General features: G+C 39.5%; 1 protein-coding gene across 2 annotated transcripts; it reads right to left on the bottom strand.

Annotated features, from left to right (window-relative positions):
• Nucleotides 1-1,450: 1,450 nt before the first annotated feature.
• Nucleotides 1,451-15,285, bottom strand: UMPS (uridine monophosphate synthetase). Of its 2 annotated transcripts, none has more exons than XM_043997856.1 (6): nucleotides 15,087-15,285; nucleotides 12,163-12,316; nucleotides 10,213-10,881; nucleotides 6,559-6,734; nucleotides 4,859-4,973; nucleotides 1,451-3,030 (listed from the first exon to the last, which is right to left on the bottom strand). In XM_043997856.1, exons 1-6 carry the CDS (start codon nucleotides 15,243-15,245, stop codon nucleotides 2,861-2,863), a joined length of 1,443 nt encoding a protein of 480 aa, XP_043853791.1. In that variant the 5' UTR covers nucleotides 15,246-15,285; the 3' UTR covers nucleotides 1,451-2,860. The 2 variants fall into 2 exon arrangements, with proteins under 2 accessions (XP_043853791.1, XP_043853792.1); XM_043997857.1 differs by lacking the exon at nucleotides 15,087-15,285 and adding an exon at nucleotides 14,754-14,932.
• Nucleotides 15,286-17,063: the final 1,778 nt, after the last annotated feature.

Raw genomic sequence — 17,063 nt, 5'->3', positions numbered from 1 at the left:
TATTCCCCTCACCCTCTTCTACCACTGCCCCTACAGGTCCTACTTCTAGCATTTCCTGTTCTTCCATGCCCACGCTAAGGTTTAGTGACAAGAAATAGGCAGGGGTATAGGCATTCCTGTGGAGCACAGTGTAAGGACCACTAAATAACCACGAGACATTTTTCCCTATTCCTTTGCAGGAGTGAGTGGAATATGACAGTCATTTCTGAAAAGATTGTTTTGCCTTTTTTTTTCCCCTCTTCCATTTTCTTTCTTTTTTTTGGAAAAATCCTGCTATATGGGAAGGTTTTTTGGGAAGGAGGGGGAAGCAGTACAGGAAGAAATTTAGGTAATATAAAAACAAAAGGTATCTATATGTGTGTTGTCTTTTTGTTTTGTTTTGTTTTTTGGTGAGGCAATTGGGGTTAAGTGACTTGCCCAGGGTCACACAGCTAGCTAGTGTCAAGTGTCTCAGGCCAGATTTGAACTCATGTACTCTTGAATCCAGGGCCGATGCTTTATCCACTGCACCACCTAGCTGCCCCCTATATGTGTGTTTTTTCAAAAGAGAGCCTAACACATCCTCCTCCTGACTGCTGCACTAACAAGACAAATTCCTACAAGTTCTACCACTTGGGGGCTAATTCTGTATTGTCACAATTGTCCACGTTTCAAACAAGCTTATTTTGCCATGAAGTTCCAGATTTGCCCAAGTGGTTCATTTATCCACATTGTGCCCATTCCCCGACCACAGATGAGTTAACTAACAGAACTGGCAAGAGTGCTAAATGTGCCTGTTCTTGGTCTTAGGGTGAAGCCCAATGGGAACTGTGCCAGCGGCCATGTGAGCATACAATGGTGGCAGGTCTCTTATTAGAACAACCTGATTCCATACAATTACCCTTTCTCAAAGCTCCCATGATGAAAAGCATTTTAATCTTGATCAGAAACCTGAGTCACATGAGCACTGCCCCATCTGGCTTCGGTCAGCTGGTCAGGGAATGGCTAAGATGTGGGGATCAGGAAAAACTTGTCTAGATAGCACTGAGGGAGGGAAGCAAGCAGTTCATTTCTTCCAAGGAGCAGAAAAGGGACCACACCACCTCCAAGGACTTTTGTTGTGACATTTTTCATATTAAATAATACCAGAAACAAAAGGATCAACCTTGCTTCATTAACCAGAGGTTAGAAACTTCCTATCCGAACCAGATGTGATCACATATTTCTTTTTAGTGAGGCAATTGGGGTTAAGTGACTTGCCCAGGGTGACACAGCTAGTAATTGTTAAGTGTCTGAGGCCAGATTTGAACTCAGGTACTCCTGACTCCAGGGCCAGCGCTCTATCCACTGTGCCACCTAGCTGCCCCTGTAATCACATATTTCACAGGGTTTATGAGTGACTTGGGCTGGGCTCAGACCAGTTCCCCAGTAGGTTAGATTTGATATTGGAATAAAATGAGACACTCATAGGTCATCCAACAGTTAGTAAAAAAGATTTATTTAGCCACAGTAGTGGGTGTTTAAGGAAAGAGAGACATTAAGAACTCCTTGAGTTGATTCAGATAAACAAATTTCCAGTTGTAATCCACCAGCCAAGCATCTGAGAGTCCCCAAGTTCCTCGTGGATGCTTTGTACCCAGGTGATAAGGCAGTGACTTAAGTCCCTGAGTCTTGAGGAATGTCTCAATACCTTTTAAGGAAAAACTTGCTAAGTTGCTTGGAGAAAGGGTCAGGAATTGCTCTTACCACAGACAGCAAATTATTTTTATGGATTCAAGGATACTGATTTTCTTCTTGATAATGTTCAATAATATTGATAATGTTTAAATGGAGGTGTTTCATTGAAAGGCTGATTATGAAATGGGAGGAAAAAAAATGCCCACCTGTCCAAGGGTCAAGAAAGGAAATTATCATGTTGTACTTTAATTCACAGCTACTAACAAGCTGTTGTTTTGCCATATATGTGGAAAAAAAAATGTGCCTCTTCAAAGTCACTAAATTGACCAAACTCTCTGACCCAGGGATACCACTCCTGAGCATATAATCCAAGGCCAAAGATAGAGGAAAGGATTCCTCAGATGGAATACCGATAAGAATAGATGCAGAGTATGTATAGCAAAGAGCACAATTTATACAATGTTAACAACATGAAAAATAACAGTGAAAGGCATTAGAACTTTGCTTAATAAAATGACCAATTCTGACTGCAGAAGACTGACATAGCTCTTTTTTCTCAGTAGTGAGTGATGGCCTTGAAGTCTGAAAGAAATGATCTTACCTATAATTCTTTTTTTTTTTTGGGGGGGGGAGGACCAATGAGGGTTAAGTGACTTGCCCAGGGTCACACAGCTAGTAAGTGTCAAGTGTCTGAGGCTGGATTTGAACTCAGGTCCCCCTGAATCCAGGGCCGGTGCTTTATCCACTGTACCACCTAGCTGCCCCCTTACCTATAATTCTTTATGACAAAGGAGGTAATTAAGAAATGGCCTTGATGTTTTTTTAAAGCATCAACAAAACAGTAATTTTTTTTTTAAAGGGGAATAAACCAACGCACCTCTTTTACAAAAATTACACATATTCAAGCATAAAACATGTGATGACAATCTAAGTCTTTCAAGTTGGCACTTTTGTCCTTCTATTTGGGGAGATAACAAAAGGTAGGTGGGACAGATTCTGTGGCTGCTCTAGAAAATGTCAGTCACAAGAAAACTACGTTTTAGCAACTATTTATTACTATGAAATGTCGCCAAATCACTAAATACTCAAGTGCCTGGCAGCTTCCCTAGTCTTTGTAGCTTTGATTTTTTGTGGTATGGTTAACGTGAGGTCAAAGAACTTAAGCAGACGTGTTTTGAAAAATAAAGAGGTGTTTTTGAGAAACTCAAACACCAAGTCTAGTCAAATAGGCTCCCCAGGCAGCTTTTCTGTACATTTCAGCTGCTTCTAGACGATTGGAGGCTGTTAATATGCCACGGCCCACAATGATGATGTCAGAACCTCGTTTGCCAATAACTTCTTGTGGGCTGTTATACTGCTGGCCAAGATTATCCCCTGTGGGAGAAGAATAAAGATACTATGTTATTTATCTTCTTATGACAAGAGCTAGAATGACCATTTGTGTAACAGCATCTTTCATGTTAACTATCTCACCAAGGTACCTAAAGCAGCTTTAACTAAAATGCTAAAACCTGTTCTAAACTTCTCAATTCCCATTCTCTTATACTCTGCTATTCTATATACTTCACGTGACTATAGACTAAGTGAGACCTCTCTGAAAAAGGGGGAGAAAAAATACACGGCTATTCAGAGAAAAACAGCACTGGCCCTATACTATACATTTCACCAGTTTTATATAAACCAGATTTTGGGGAAAAGTATAGTTTCTATTTGGACCAATAGAAACAACAAAGAATAAACTTCTTATCAACATATCATGTTACTTAACATTTTTGTACAATGGAAAGTATGTTGAAGGGTTTTATTTCCTTTTTATTTCCTGCTTTTCTTAAGGTGTCCTGTAAGCAAATCTTTCAAATCTTCCCAATATTCCTTATATGTATCATAAGTCATTACAAGCTAGAATTAAGGGCCTTAGAGTGCATCTAACTTAAGCCCTTCAATTTTACAAATGATGAAAAAGCCACCAAAAGAGGGTAGAGACTTGCTTCAAGGAGAAAAGTCACAATCCCTTGGCATTGAGTACCTTCTCAAATAAATGTGTGTACACACACTTGTGATCTGCCCCTCTCAGAATTTGTCAGTGTAACTAGACCCTGATTCACAATGATAGAATGAACTGTGTGTGTTCAATGGTACCATGAGCATGTGAACAACCACCACCTGGTCTAATCAGATGCTGCATCATGGGTAAAAAATTTTGCAGATGTCTTTAAAAATGTTAATCACTTTCAGGCTTTAAAGAAAATGCCATCAAATGCTAAAATAACCATTATCCAAGCAGGACATTCACCTAATCCTTCTGGGGTTTGCTTTGCATCCATGGGGACTGGGTGGCATACTGGCTAGACTTTCTCAGTTTTATAATAAAATTTGTGTAAACTTATTCATGAATGTATTTGCATTTCATTTCCTATCTGTACACTCTCTCAAGATAAAATTCCATACCACCATATCAGGTGAAGTAGTGCTGCCATGTTACTTTATCTGAAACTCACTCCTTTACACTTCTTGGAGTCCCCCCCTCCAAATAATTCTAAGATCTGATGAAAAAAATCTCCTATTTCCTCAATCCCGGTTTTACTGGCTGTTCTGTAAAAAAAGATCTCCGCTGGAGGAGCCTGAGGATGGAACAAATTATAAATGTCCTCTTTTCCAGACTAAAGAATACCCATCCTTTTAACATGTGCTTCTGTCCTCATCAAAATCCCCTTTCTGGATCCTTTCCCCGCCAGGTTGAAGTACCTGGGCTGTGTAATCTCTTGAATCAAAATACAAAGTGTCTGTTCACCTTTGTGTTTATGTATATGAAATCAGAGTCTTCCACTCTTCCCATTTGTGCAGAGTACCACTGGCAGATATCCTCAATGTTCACTTGAAATGGCTAGAGGGATTTGAGCACCCCAAACTGAAAGCATGTCAGTCAATACCACCAGTACTGTACCCCCAATTTACTTCCTACCCTTCACTCACCCCCCTCAACATACATAATCCTCAAATCCTTGACAGAAAAGCAGCAGGGATGTTAGGGAAAGCTTCTGGGCTAAGCCTTCCCATTATAAATTTCACAAGCATTTACTAATCTAAAATACTTCATTTCAAGCTAGTTTAATGTGGACCAAAGAAACCACTCTCAAATTAACATGCAAATTACTGGGTTAACAAGTATAATAGAGACAGCATGATCCATGACTGTATTTACCTCCAACTTGTATTTGGACGCCTGGTGTCAAGTGAACAAATTCAGGTTTCTTGCTCACCCTGGAACCAGAAATAAAGCCAAGGACAAACTCTGAATGTTCCTCAGCCATTTTTACCTAGTGGAATATAAGAGAAAAAACATGATTAAGTATACAGGACATCTGCTTACACTTTCTGGTCTCAAAACTCATCATCTTATGGGATTTCATTTCATACTGCAAACTATGTAAATACATTAGGTGTTAAACATGTCATTTTAGATCTGGGTCTACAGTCTTCTTTCACTAAGGTCTATCCATGAAATGTGGCCTCAAAGCACTAAGAACTCTGTAACACCTGGCAGCAGTCACTTAAATATGAATACTCTATATATTGGTGTGACAACACATGCCAAGATTTATGGTATAACTCAGGATCGCCAACCAAAAAACCCAGAGCTACATGTAAACCCATTAAAAGTTTCACACCTGACCTGTTAAAAAAAAATCAAGCATTATTATGAATACTAATTCTTTGGCTGAAAGTACTATTATATCCTTTGAAAGACCTAAAGTATTACAAGGTAGGAAAACTTCATAAGAAAAAATGCTTCTTTAGAACTAACAGGGAAATCTGTATTAATTCAAATGACTCATGTTGGAAAGGAACTGTGGACATAAATCTGAAGGACTCTCCAAAGATTTTTACACTTGCAGGATGAATTAGGTATTAAAACAGAAATATGATAACAATCACATTATTCAATACATTAAATATAGTATTAAGACTCTGAAAAAAAATCATATTAATGGTAAAGTTTGCCCTTTCCCCCCCAGGTGGCTAGAGTGGTATTATTGACTGTTGGCTAACCTGATTCTCAGAGAAACTGGGCAGACTGTACATACATATTAGAGGAAGTGTAGAATAGTGTATCCTGTGCTTGGTGACAAGAAGGACTATGTTTGAATCATTCTTCATTTACTAGCTAGGTAACCACTATGAACCTTAACTTCCTCATCTGTAAAACAAGGTCCATGACAGTACCTATCTCAAAGAGTTGTGGTGAGACAAACAGATAATGTATCTGAAGTTCTTTAAAAACCATTAAAAGCCTCATCTATGTGTAAAACTATAGTTATTACAGGTTCAGTAAATTCAGCGCTAATTTCTAGGGGCTTCAGGGATACTTTTGAAGAATCATTTAGTGTATAAATAGGACAAGAAAAAAAGGTGTCATCATGAGGAGTCTCCAATGACAATATCAATCACTTCTGTTTCCATGGTATTTTAAGATTTGCTAAATTCTTCACTCATCTCACTTGAGCCCCACCACATCTCCGTGAAGTACTTACTTCAGATAGGACCTCTATTTTACAGATGAGGAAACTAAGGTTTTGTGGTTAAGTGACTTCCAACGTAGTGCCAGAGCTGTACGAGGTAGAGGCAGCCTCTGCCCCCAGATCAGCCAGACTCACGTCTAAGACTTTCTTTCCACCATGTCATGCTGTCTCCTGACTTTACCCATTATGCAATTTTAGGCAAATAAATCATCTGAAAATGACTGTAATATTATATGATGAGACCATAAAGAACCCAAAAGGCGTTGCTAAGCTTTGGTCCAGGTGCACATAACATGACAAAACCTTGTTTTGTTTCCTCTTGTCTCTCTCCCCACCCATCCTTCTGTCCGTCCCTCTCAAGGTCTGCAAAGTTCTCACTTACAGCTGCTTTTGTGTAGTCGCCTGTGGCCAAGGACCCAGAGGAGCTCATTTCTGCAATCAGGAGGCAGCCTCGGTGCATTGGCATCCCCACTTCACTCAGGCCTTTCACAACTCCTGAGCCTGGCACCACATGGGCATTTACCAGATCTGCCCAGGAAGCTATTTTGAAAACACCACCTAAGAGAAAGGGTAATAGATAGGACTATTCTCAACTGAAACTTGTTTAAGCAAGAGACAACTACAGAAATGTGAAATTTTGTAATAACACTTTAGATCAGTACCCAGACAATCCTGAGAGCTTTCAGCTGTTGCAAACGGAATTGCACCCAGGTGCCTACACTTCCATCAGGGTAACTAACTTGAGGACCATAAAAAGTCAGTCTCAGTTTTGCATTGATTTTTCACAAACATGGACTGAACACTGATCTTCCTTGCATGCTTAAATGACTTACAATGTCAAGCATGCCATTTTTTCTGCATCAGAGTAAGTTGAAAATAAATGTAGACATGTAAGACTCAAAGAACTGTTTCCATAAATGTTATAACAGCTTTTGAAGCCTATGAAGAGAAACAAAAGGGTTTTAGGGTGAAGTATTGGCCCAACCCCCACCCCGCAACACATACTTTTTTTGGGGGGGGCAGGGCAATGAAGGTTAAGTGACTTGCCCAAGGTCACACAGCTATTAAGTATGGTGTCTGAGGTCACATTTGAACTTAGGTCCTCCTGAATCCAGGGCCAGTGCTTTATCCACTGCGCCACCTAGCTGCCCCCTGAAGTATTGTTTTTCATTGCTTTTAAAATCACCAGATACCAATCATTTAAAATACCACAGAATAGTCATTTTTCATGTCTGTCAAAATTGTATTACCTCTTAAGCTTGACAACCCTCTTAAAAGATTTGGTCCTTCCAAGCCTCAGCTCTTATCTCAATTAGTGCCTCCACTCAATTCCCAAAGCTTCACATTGTCTCCAACTATTTTCCTACTTCCTATATCACACCCTCCAAAGTGAAAAAAAAATGCTCCATTCATTAAATACTTTTTTAAAAGATAGAAAACATTTAGAGAGCTGAGGCTTAAATCTGTGGAGGGAGTAAGGTGGAAACAGATCTGTGTGACTTCTATTTTAAACCTGTGTAGTATAAAGGTGGACACCACTATCTCAAATGACAACATGCAGGACACTTCTGTTAATACTAATATTAGCTAAGTGCTTTATCCTTGCAAAACTGAGACAGGCAGGTGTTATTACCATTCCCGTTTTACAGTTGAAGAAACTGAGGCAGACAGGTTAAGTGACTTGCCCAAGGTCACACTAGTAAGCTGGTAGGTATTTAAGGCCAAACTTGACCTCAGGTGCTCCTAACTCTTTGTGCACTGGGTCATGCTCTATCCACTGGACTACCTAGATGCCTCAACCCAAACAAAACTTCATAAGTCACATTTTTAAGTCAACTTTTAACTTGAAATTTGATGATGAACACAACAATCCCAAGGACATGGAAAACTACTTCCATAGAAAAACACTTTGTTCTACTGAAAAATCCCCAAAAGACCACCACAAGCTTATCTCTTTTGGAATTCAATTCTCACCCATCAGTAAGAGCCAGAAACACAAATTCATTCAAAATAATTAGTTATAAAATATTATAGTTATAACGCTTGGTATAAAATATTTGGTAGTCATCTACTAAAACACACCTGGGAATTACATAAAGGCAATGATAAAACACTTTGCAGAAATGTGGACAGGCACATATGTAACTTATATCAGATTGCTTACTATCTTGGGGAGAGAGGAGAGGCAAAGAGAAAAATGTAGAACTCAAAATCTTATAAAAACAAATTCTGGAAACTATTTACATGTAATTGGAAAAAAATAAAATACTATTAAGGGGAAAAAAAAAGAAACGTGGACAGATCAAAATAACTAGAGAAATATTAATTGCTCAAGGTTTGGCTGAGCCAATATAATAAAAATGACAACACTACCTAAATTAATCAGCTTACTCAGTGCCATGCCAACCAAATTGCCAAAGGATTATTTTATAGACCTAGGTAAAATGCCAAAATTTATCCGGAGGAACAAAAGACCAAGAATCTTCAGGGTAATAATTAAAAAAAAGTGGGGAGTCAGAAGGGGAGGTCCAAAAATAATGACAGAAATTTGTCTAGATCAAACTCTCACACCAAATAACCAAGAAAAACCCTGAAATGATACATGACTTAGACATAAAAGGTGGCATCATAAGCAAAGTAGAGAAGAAATCACCTTTCAGATCTACAGCTATGGAAAGAGTTTACAACCAAACGAGATAGGTTGCACAAGAGAAAAATGGAAGCTTTAGATTACACAAAATTCAAGTTTTTGCACAAACATCTAATGTAGTTAAAATTAAAAAGGAAATAGGTAACTAGGAAAGAAATCTTTGTATCAAGTTTCTCTGATAAAGGTCTCATATCCAAGATATAAGGGGGAAAAAAAGGGAATCCAACCTATCAATTACCATATAAAAAAACTGCTCTAGATCATTAATAATTCAAGAAATATAAATTAAAGTATCTCTAGGGGCAGCTAGGTGGTGTAGTAGATAAAGTACTGCCCCTGGATTCAAGAGGACCTGAGTTCAAATCAGGCCTCAGACGCTTGACACTTGCTAGCTGTGTGACCCTGGGCAAGTTACTTAACCCTCATTGCCCAACAAAACAAAACAAAGTATCAGATTAGCAGAAATGAAATAAAAGAAAAATGATAAATTTTGGAAGGGCTGAAGGAAAACAGGTTCACTAAGGCACTGTTGGCAGAGCTGTGAACTGCTTTAACTATTCTGGAAAGCAATCTGGAACAATGCTAAAAAACATTCACTAGAGAATACTCTGACCCAGCTATACCACAACTAAGTCTCTATAGAGGGTGTGTGTGTGTGTGTGTGTGTGTGTGTGTGAGAGAGAGAGAGAGAGAGAGAGAGAGAGAGAGAGAGAGAGAGAGAGAGAGAGAGAGAGAACCAAAGAAATTTAAAAAAAAGACCCAAATGCAAAATAAATAAATTATAGCAACTCTTTTCATAGTAGCCAAAAACTATAATCTAGGAGGGTGTTCAACTACTGAGGAAGTGCTAAACAATTTTGTAGGATATGAATGTAATAAATGACAAATTGGACAATTTCAGAGGAAACTTCAAGGACTTTTTACGAACTGATACAAAGTAAAAAACCAAAAAACTAGTAGAACAAGTTATACAATGACCACAACATTGTAAAGAAAAACAACTTGGGGGGCAGCTAGGTGGTGCATTGGATAGAGCACCAGCCCTGGAGTCAGGAAGACCTGAGTTCAAATCCAACCTCAGACACTTGACACTTAGCAGCTGTGTGACCTTGGGCAAGTCACTCAACCCTCACTGCCCAAACAAAAAAAGAAAAAAAGAAAAAGAACTTGGAAGAAACTTAAAACTGATCAATGCAATGATTAATCCTAAATGAAACATTGCACTTACCTCCTACCAGACAGGTAATGGACTTAAAATGCAGAAAGAGACATACGTTTTTGGACATGGCCAATATTTTCTTTTTTAAAAAATTATTCACCAGGAGAAAAGGTGCAGTGGAGAAGATAATGTTTGTAAAAAACATTTTAAAGGAATATAATTCTCACCTTCATATTGTTTTTTCACTGTGTTTCCTATATCAGCAAATTTTCGGTCTTCAAATATTAAAAACTCATGCAATTTTGCTAGAGCTTTCAGTTCCTCCATGATCTCCAGGCTGAAGTCATTCAGAATATCTACATGAGTCTTGATCATACAGATGATGGGACCGAGAGTGGCTGCCAGCTGCAAGAGCTCTTTGGCGTCAGTAATATCAGCAGAAAGACACAAGTTGGTCTGCTTCTTTTCCATAAGCCTGAAAAGTTTTGATGCAATAGGATGGGTCCCAGGGAGCTGGGCACGCATACCAAAGCTAAGCTCTTTGGGAGTTTCCTTTGCAGGTATGGTATTATTCTGCTCGGTGACTGCAAAGATGTTGTCCTGAATAAACTTCTTCACTTTCCCAACCATCTCGGCATCAATCTTTTTTTGCTGCTCAAGAATCTCCAGGATTTTTGACAAGGTACACACAGAATGTAAACGAATGCCCCGTTCTTGCAACTTGGCCTTGCCTCCCTGCTCTCTGTCCAGCAGCACAATGGCATCCGTAACTTTCAAACCTTCCCTCCGAAGGACCTCAACAGTTTCCCAAACACTAGAACCACTGGTCACCACATCCTCAATGATCAAACAGGTTTCTCCTGGATTAATAGCTCCTTCTATGAGACGTTTAGTACCTACAAAAGAAAAAAGACTCTACTGGATTCGATTAAAAATACTGACCATGGCTTGCCAGCTCCAATAAAGGTCTACCCTCTTTTGTTCATAAGAAATACACTTTAGTGAAGGCTGAACTGAGTCCTACTGTTTCTGAAGTGCTTTATTTTCATTTAATAGGAAATGGTGACTAATACTTTTGTTGAGTTTCTCTGCTTCCCCCATTTCATTTTAAAGGGTGGAATATCAGCAGAATGCATTCTTTTCTTTCTCTATTCTTCCCACCTTCTCTGGCTAGCTTCAACCATCCAGCAAGATCATTCCAATCATTTTGCTTTGGAGTACATGTAGACAGGTTCTTTTCAGCACATTTTACAATGTATTACTATAGACTTTTAATTATAAAGATGCGATTCAAGTGATACAATAAAGGAAATTATGGGTAATAATTATCAGAAACAACTGTCTTATCATTAGAAATAACAATACATACATATATACGGTGACAATATATCACCTTAATTTGCAGTTAAAAAAAAAAAGCCAACAAGCTTGGAGAGTTTAATTTACTGGTGACAGTACAACAGTACCTAGTACGTTGCTAGGATGGAAGGGATACCCTTAGATGAGTACTTTTGACTGATGTGGGCTGACTGCAAGTCCAGATCCCTAAACACTGGGGCTTATGGGTCTGAGAAGTTACTTCTTTATAATTTCATGTGGAGTTTATGCTGTTCTATAAGATTATTTGCTAATAGCTAAACAAAAAAGAACAGTAGACCATACTGCTATATTGATCCTCATTAGGTGCTAGAAAACATTCTCCAGTCTCAAATCCCAGAACAAATTTAGTTAGAATGAAGCACAGCCTGGTGAAAATTTGATGGGTTGGCAGGTTTTGTACAAGACACTTTCCTACTTTCTTCAAGCCAGTCAAAGCATTTATTTTTCCCTGCTAATTCACTACAATGTCATCACAAAATCTTATAGAATAGTAATATAATTTGCAACACTGCATTCAAAATAACAAACTCCACTGTAAGAAAACAATTTGTATGTCTCACGAAGTAATAGAACCTGGCCCAAAAAAAATCAACTTAATTCATTGAAAAAAACTTATTAAGCACCTATTAGGTGCTAAGTATTATATGTATAACTGAGAAAACAATTAGTATTAGCCCAAATTTAAAATGTTATGCTTATGCATGAAATAATTAATGTAAAGTACTTAGCACAATGCCTGGCACCTAGTTAAGTGCTATATAAATGTTAGCTATGATGACAATGATGCTAATTTTTACCATAATCTTTTGTCTCCTTCCTTCGAATGAGCATTGGAATTTGGTTGGTCGAGCAGATGACTGTTGCCAAAGGCAAAGCTGTATAGGGCACACCACACACAGTATCAAAACTGATCCCCGCATTTTGAGCAGTTTCAAACAAGATATCTGCAACCTGCAAGAAAACACACACTTGATGATTCCATCACTTTGTTGGTATTCAAGTTTATGTCACCACATCTATACCTTTCATAACTTTACAGATTTCAAGCTCATCTCTTTTAGCTTTTGTCTCTCTAGACTGAAGAATCTCAATTTCTGTAGGCTTTATAATGGCCAACTTATCCAACTTGAGAGATGAATAAGACCTCAGACTTTATTTAGTTCAATACACTCATTCTATTTAAATTAAATGAAAAGTGTAATTAATTCCTGGTCTAAGGGACTTGCTTGTGCAAAATCATGTTGCATGGAAGGAATAGCACCAAAGCCAGTGTCACTGGCTCACTGGATGTGTGAAGGTGCGGTAATAGAGAAGAAGCCTAGAAAGGTAGTACACAAAGGAGGTGCACAACAAAGATTTGATTTTCATACTGTTTGGCTCCCAATGTTCCTAATGATCATGTTTGGATTTTTGTTTTTGGAGAGGGCAGTATGCTGGACACAACCTTTAGGGAAGTCTTCACAGACCCCCTAGGACCCTTCACTGCGTCCTAACAATGAAGAACTCATCCTATAAGCAAGGACTGAATTATTTCTACCTGAATATAACTCTGCACTTGTCCATATCCACCATTTCTAACCCATCTGATAATTTGTCTACCCTATCTTGTAGCCTCATGAGTTCTTATTTTTAAAGAAGATAAAGTATATTAAATGTTTTGTAAATGATGAATTTTACAAAACCCAGCAATAATTATTCCTTATATTTGACACTTCCATTGACTGGAAGAGCTTACTGCCATAAATAAATTTAAACTCTGGATTATAGTCCAGTAGTTCCCCCCATATAATTTAGAAAGATATTAAATACCAGTCTCAGACATCTGAAAACCTTGGGCTGAATGTAGGGTGGTGGAAGGAGGAAAGGTAAGATTTTTCTTTATCCAATTTCCCAAGGACTTCCACCAAATCCACCCCAAAATGGATGATGATGATGATAATGAGGAAAGTTTAAGATCAAGGAACATTAAGTTTACAGTCGGAAGGGTCTTTTAGAAGTCATCTAGTCCAATTCCTCCACTGTTCAGATGAAGAAACTGAATCCTGGAGAGGTTAAATAAATTGTCCAAGGACAAACAGCAATAAGTACTGTTTATAAATGAACCATAACTGCAACTTGGGTCACCTAAATCTGGGGTTCTTTGCAAAGTAGCACTTCATTAATCTGACCTGATGGAATGAATTTCCATATAAGAAGTTTCTCACACCAATGAAATCATGTATTCTTGACCCCCAAAAGCCAAAGTTAAAATTCTAAATCAAAGGGCAGTCTGAAGAATGTAGAAAGGATTACTATTCTTGCCATATCCTTTTGTAGAAACCTGTAAATAAACCTTTAAATTATAAAATTAAAGACTACATATACTGTGCTGTCCTCTTCACATGGGGATGGTAACACTATTGTTCCATAAAGTTCAAAGATATTCAGAGTAGCTTTTTTAACCATAATGATTAATTCACTTGAATTTATCTAGTTTCCTAGCTTATCACCTTTATAACTTTTAAAAAACATATATTTTTAACATAGCTTGCCTAAGAAAAAAACCAAAGATATAGATCCCTTTCCACCCCACCCCACCTATATGAAGCAATGCAGAAATGTGATCTTTGCCTCAATAACAACTGGCAGAAGGGCAGAGTTAATTAACTGCAAAGCAAATAAATAGAACCCAGGCCTCCTGATCACCAATTCAGTACTCTCTTGCCTGCAACCACACTGCCCAGGAAAGGGCAATGCTGCTTAGAACAATGCAATTTCTACTCTCTAGAACCCTCAATACTTATTAATAGTATAGTGATAAATGAATTGGCAACTATGTCAGGCCGTGGATAAAGCATCTGGACCCAGAGTCAGGAAGACCTCAGTCCCTTAACCAGCTGGGCAAGTCACAACCTGTGGCTGTCTCAGTTTCCTCATTTGAGAAATGAGGGTTCTAATAGTACCAAACTTCCTGGACTGTTGTGACGATCAAATGCGATAATAAGAACAATAGGTAACATTTATAAAAAGTTTACTCCGTGCTAGGCACTGGCCAAAGGCTTTAAAATTATTATCTCATTTGATCTTCGCAACAACCCTGAGAGATAGGTGCTATTACTATTTATAATATTTGTAAATGTATTGTAAACCTAACGTTAGCAATGATTATTTTCATCAAGTTTATATATAAATGTTTATAGATCTCTAAGGATGGTAAAGAGGCAGCTAGATGGGGTCACGAACTCGGACACGACTTTTTAAAACTGTGTTCCAACTTCTCTTCCTCCCTCCCTCCTTCCCCACTCCACCCCCCTTAAGAACTCAAGCAATTCAATATATTATACATATCGGACACGACTTAAAAGGGGGAACATGTGGTGTCACGGGCCATCACTACAGTAATACCCACGTGGCAAGTGCACCGACAGTGGCAGCTTCAGAGCCAGGTTCAAGTCCGGAGTCTACGCGACCCCGGACATTCCCTTAACATCCTAGCATCTCTGAACAAGAATACAAGCTAGGTTATCGACTGCAAAAAGGATATTGATCCGCAATGGAAAAGGGACTTTCCTTTCGGGGAGGTTTTGAAATCAGAGATCTGAGCAGAAAAGAGTGCAAAGCCACGTGCCTTAGGGGGAAGAGGTCAAAGGGCGGTCCCCTCCCTCCCGGGCATCATGCGACCCCACACAGCTACCCCCTCATCACACTCCCCAACTCCAGGCTCCGGGCCCCTGCTTCCCACCTGTTTGAGGAGCTTTGGTCTGGAGATGATGCCACGCAGGTCCACGTAGACCGGGGACGAGATCCCGCTCTTGAGCACAAAGTTTCCGAATTTGAATGCCTGCGTCTCATACAGAGCCGTCACCAAAGGCGCCAGCGACGCCGCCGCCGAGGCCGCCATGTCTTCCCAGCCTCGCTCTCACCCGCCAGTCAGCGCAAGCCCCACGCGTCCGGTGACTTCAGCCCCCGAAGCCCCCCCCCCCGCCTGTGCGCAGGCGCGGCTAGAGGACTGCCGGGACGGGAGGCTGAATCCGGAGAGTCCGTGGAGCACGTGCTTTCCCGTTGGCGCGCTAGCCTCCCGGCACGCCCTAGCTAAAGTGCAGGAGGGCGGAGACTCCTTCGCATTTTCCATCCTCCTCCTCCTTTGCTCCTGACACGGCCCCCAAGCCTGCTTCTCCCCTCCCTGCTTAAAACCCTTCAGCACTTAAGAGTATCTACTCCAGACGGGAGAAAAGGATCTCCGGCCTACAAAAAAAAAAAAGTATCTCTTCCAGAAAACAAACAACCAAAATATCTCCTCCAGGGGTAAAAAAAAAAAAAAGAGTTTCTTCTCCAGGGCGAGAATGTATGAGTAGTGGGAAGCTCCCCTAGGACAGGACGTGAGAGACCTCTAAGTCCAACGCCCCTATATTACAGGGGAGGGAACTGAAGCTCAGAGATTAAGTGACTGGTTCAGCATTACACCTAATATGTCGGGTGGGATTTGAACCAGTCATGTAGTCCTTCCTGCCTTCTCCCCACTTCAAAAGAATGTAATCCCCTTGAAGGCAAGGGCTGTTTTCATTTTTGTGCCAGGCATATAGTTGGTGCTTAATAAATGCTTATAGCTGGCTAATAGAGCACCAGCTTTGACATTGAGATATTTGGGTCTGAGTTTTTCTTCTGGCCTGGAATGCTCCTCCACTCAGACTACTGACCTCCCTCACGTCTTTTAGAGTCCCATCTAAAATCCTGCTTTCTATAGGAACCATCCCCCAACCCCTCTTAATTCCATTGCTTTATCTGTTAATGATCTCCTATTTATCCTGCATATAATTTGCTTTGTATATATATATATATATATATATATATATATATATATATATATATATATATATATATATATATATTTGTAAGAGACTGTGAGCAGTTGGAGAGCAGGAATTGTCTTTTTTTTATTTTTGCAACCCCGGCGTTTATTACAATGTCTGATACATAGTATCTGCTTGTTAGATGTTTGTTGAATCGCATTGAATTGAATTAATGACTTTTTCCAAATCATCTCCCCTGGGCTTGAATTTTCTAATCATTTGGATTCAAATGTTATCCTGGTACCGAAGCCCAATGGTGTGGGATCTCTTCTCATTGGTAGAAATCTATGCCTTACACCTGGGTGAGAATAGAGAAGGGGAGTTGGAGAGGAGAGAGCAAAAAAGATTCAGTTTCTTGACTTTCTTCTGTTCTCTTCTGTCTGTCTCTATGGGCTCTTGAGTTGCTTGGGGCTCTACAATTGTCTCAGGAGAGAAGATGGACAATGCCAACCCCAGCTGAGGTTGCTGAAGGAAGAATAAGACTCTGGGGGAAGAAGCCACTATGAGAAGAGCCCCCAGTCTCCCGTTGTGTCCCTAGCTTCAGCTTGCTACACTAGAGACTTCAGGGGATTTTCCACTTTGGTGAGTTCTAGGATTCCCTTGGTTGAGCAGAGTTATTTAGCTCTCAATGGGAGATCTCCTTCACTCTGTACTGTCTGGTATATATTCTCCTATGTATATCTTTTCTGATTTCTGTTTTGTTTTTGACTTGGACAAATTGGTTTCTTTGCTACTTGTTTTTGCGTTCATATGGAATTGGTATTTGGTGGGAAAGGACTTAAGACTTGGATATAGAGCTTGGTAGAGTCTTCATTTCCCCATTGAGGAACATCGATCAGAAGTTTAACTTTTATCTTAAATTATATCCT

The sequence above is a fragment of the Dromiciops gliroides genome, chromosome 3 (assembly GCF_019393635.1).
Source record: "Dromiciops gliroides isolate mDroGli1 chromosome 3, mDroGli1.pri, whole genome shotgun sequence".
NCBI classification, from domain to species: Eukaryota; Metazoa; Chordata; class Mammalia; order Microbiotheria; family Microbiotheriidae; genus Dromiciops; species Dromiciops gliroides.
This window is presented reverse-complemented; position numbering and strand designations above follow the sequence as displayed.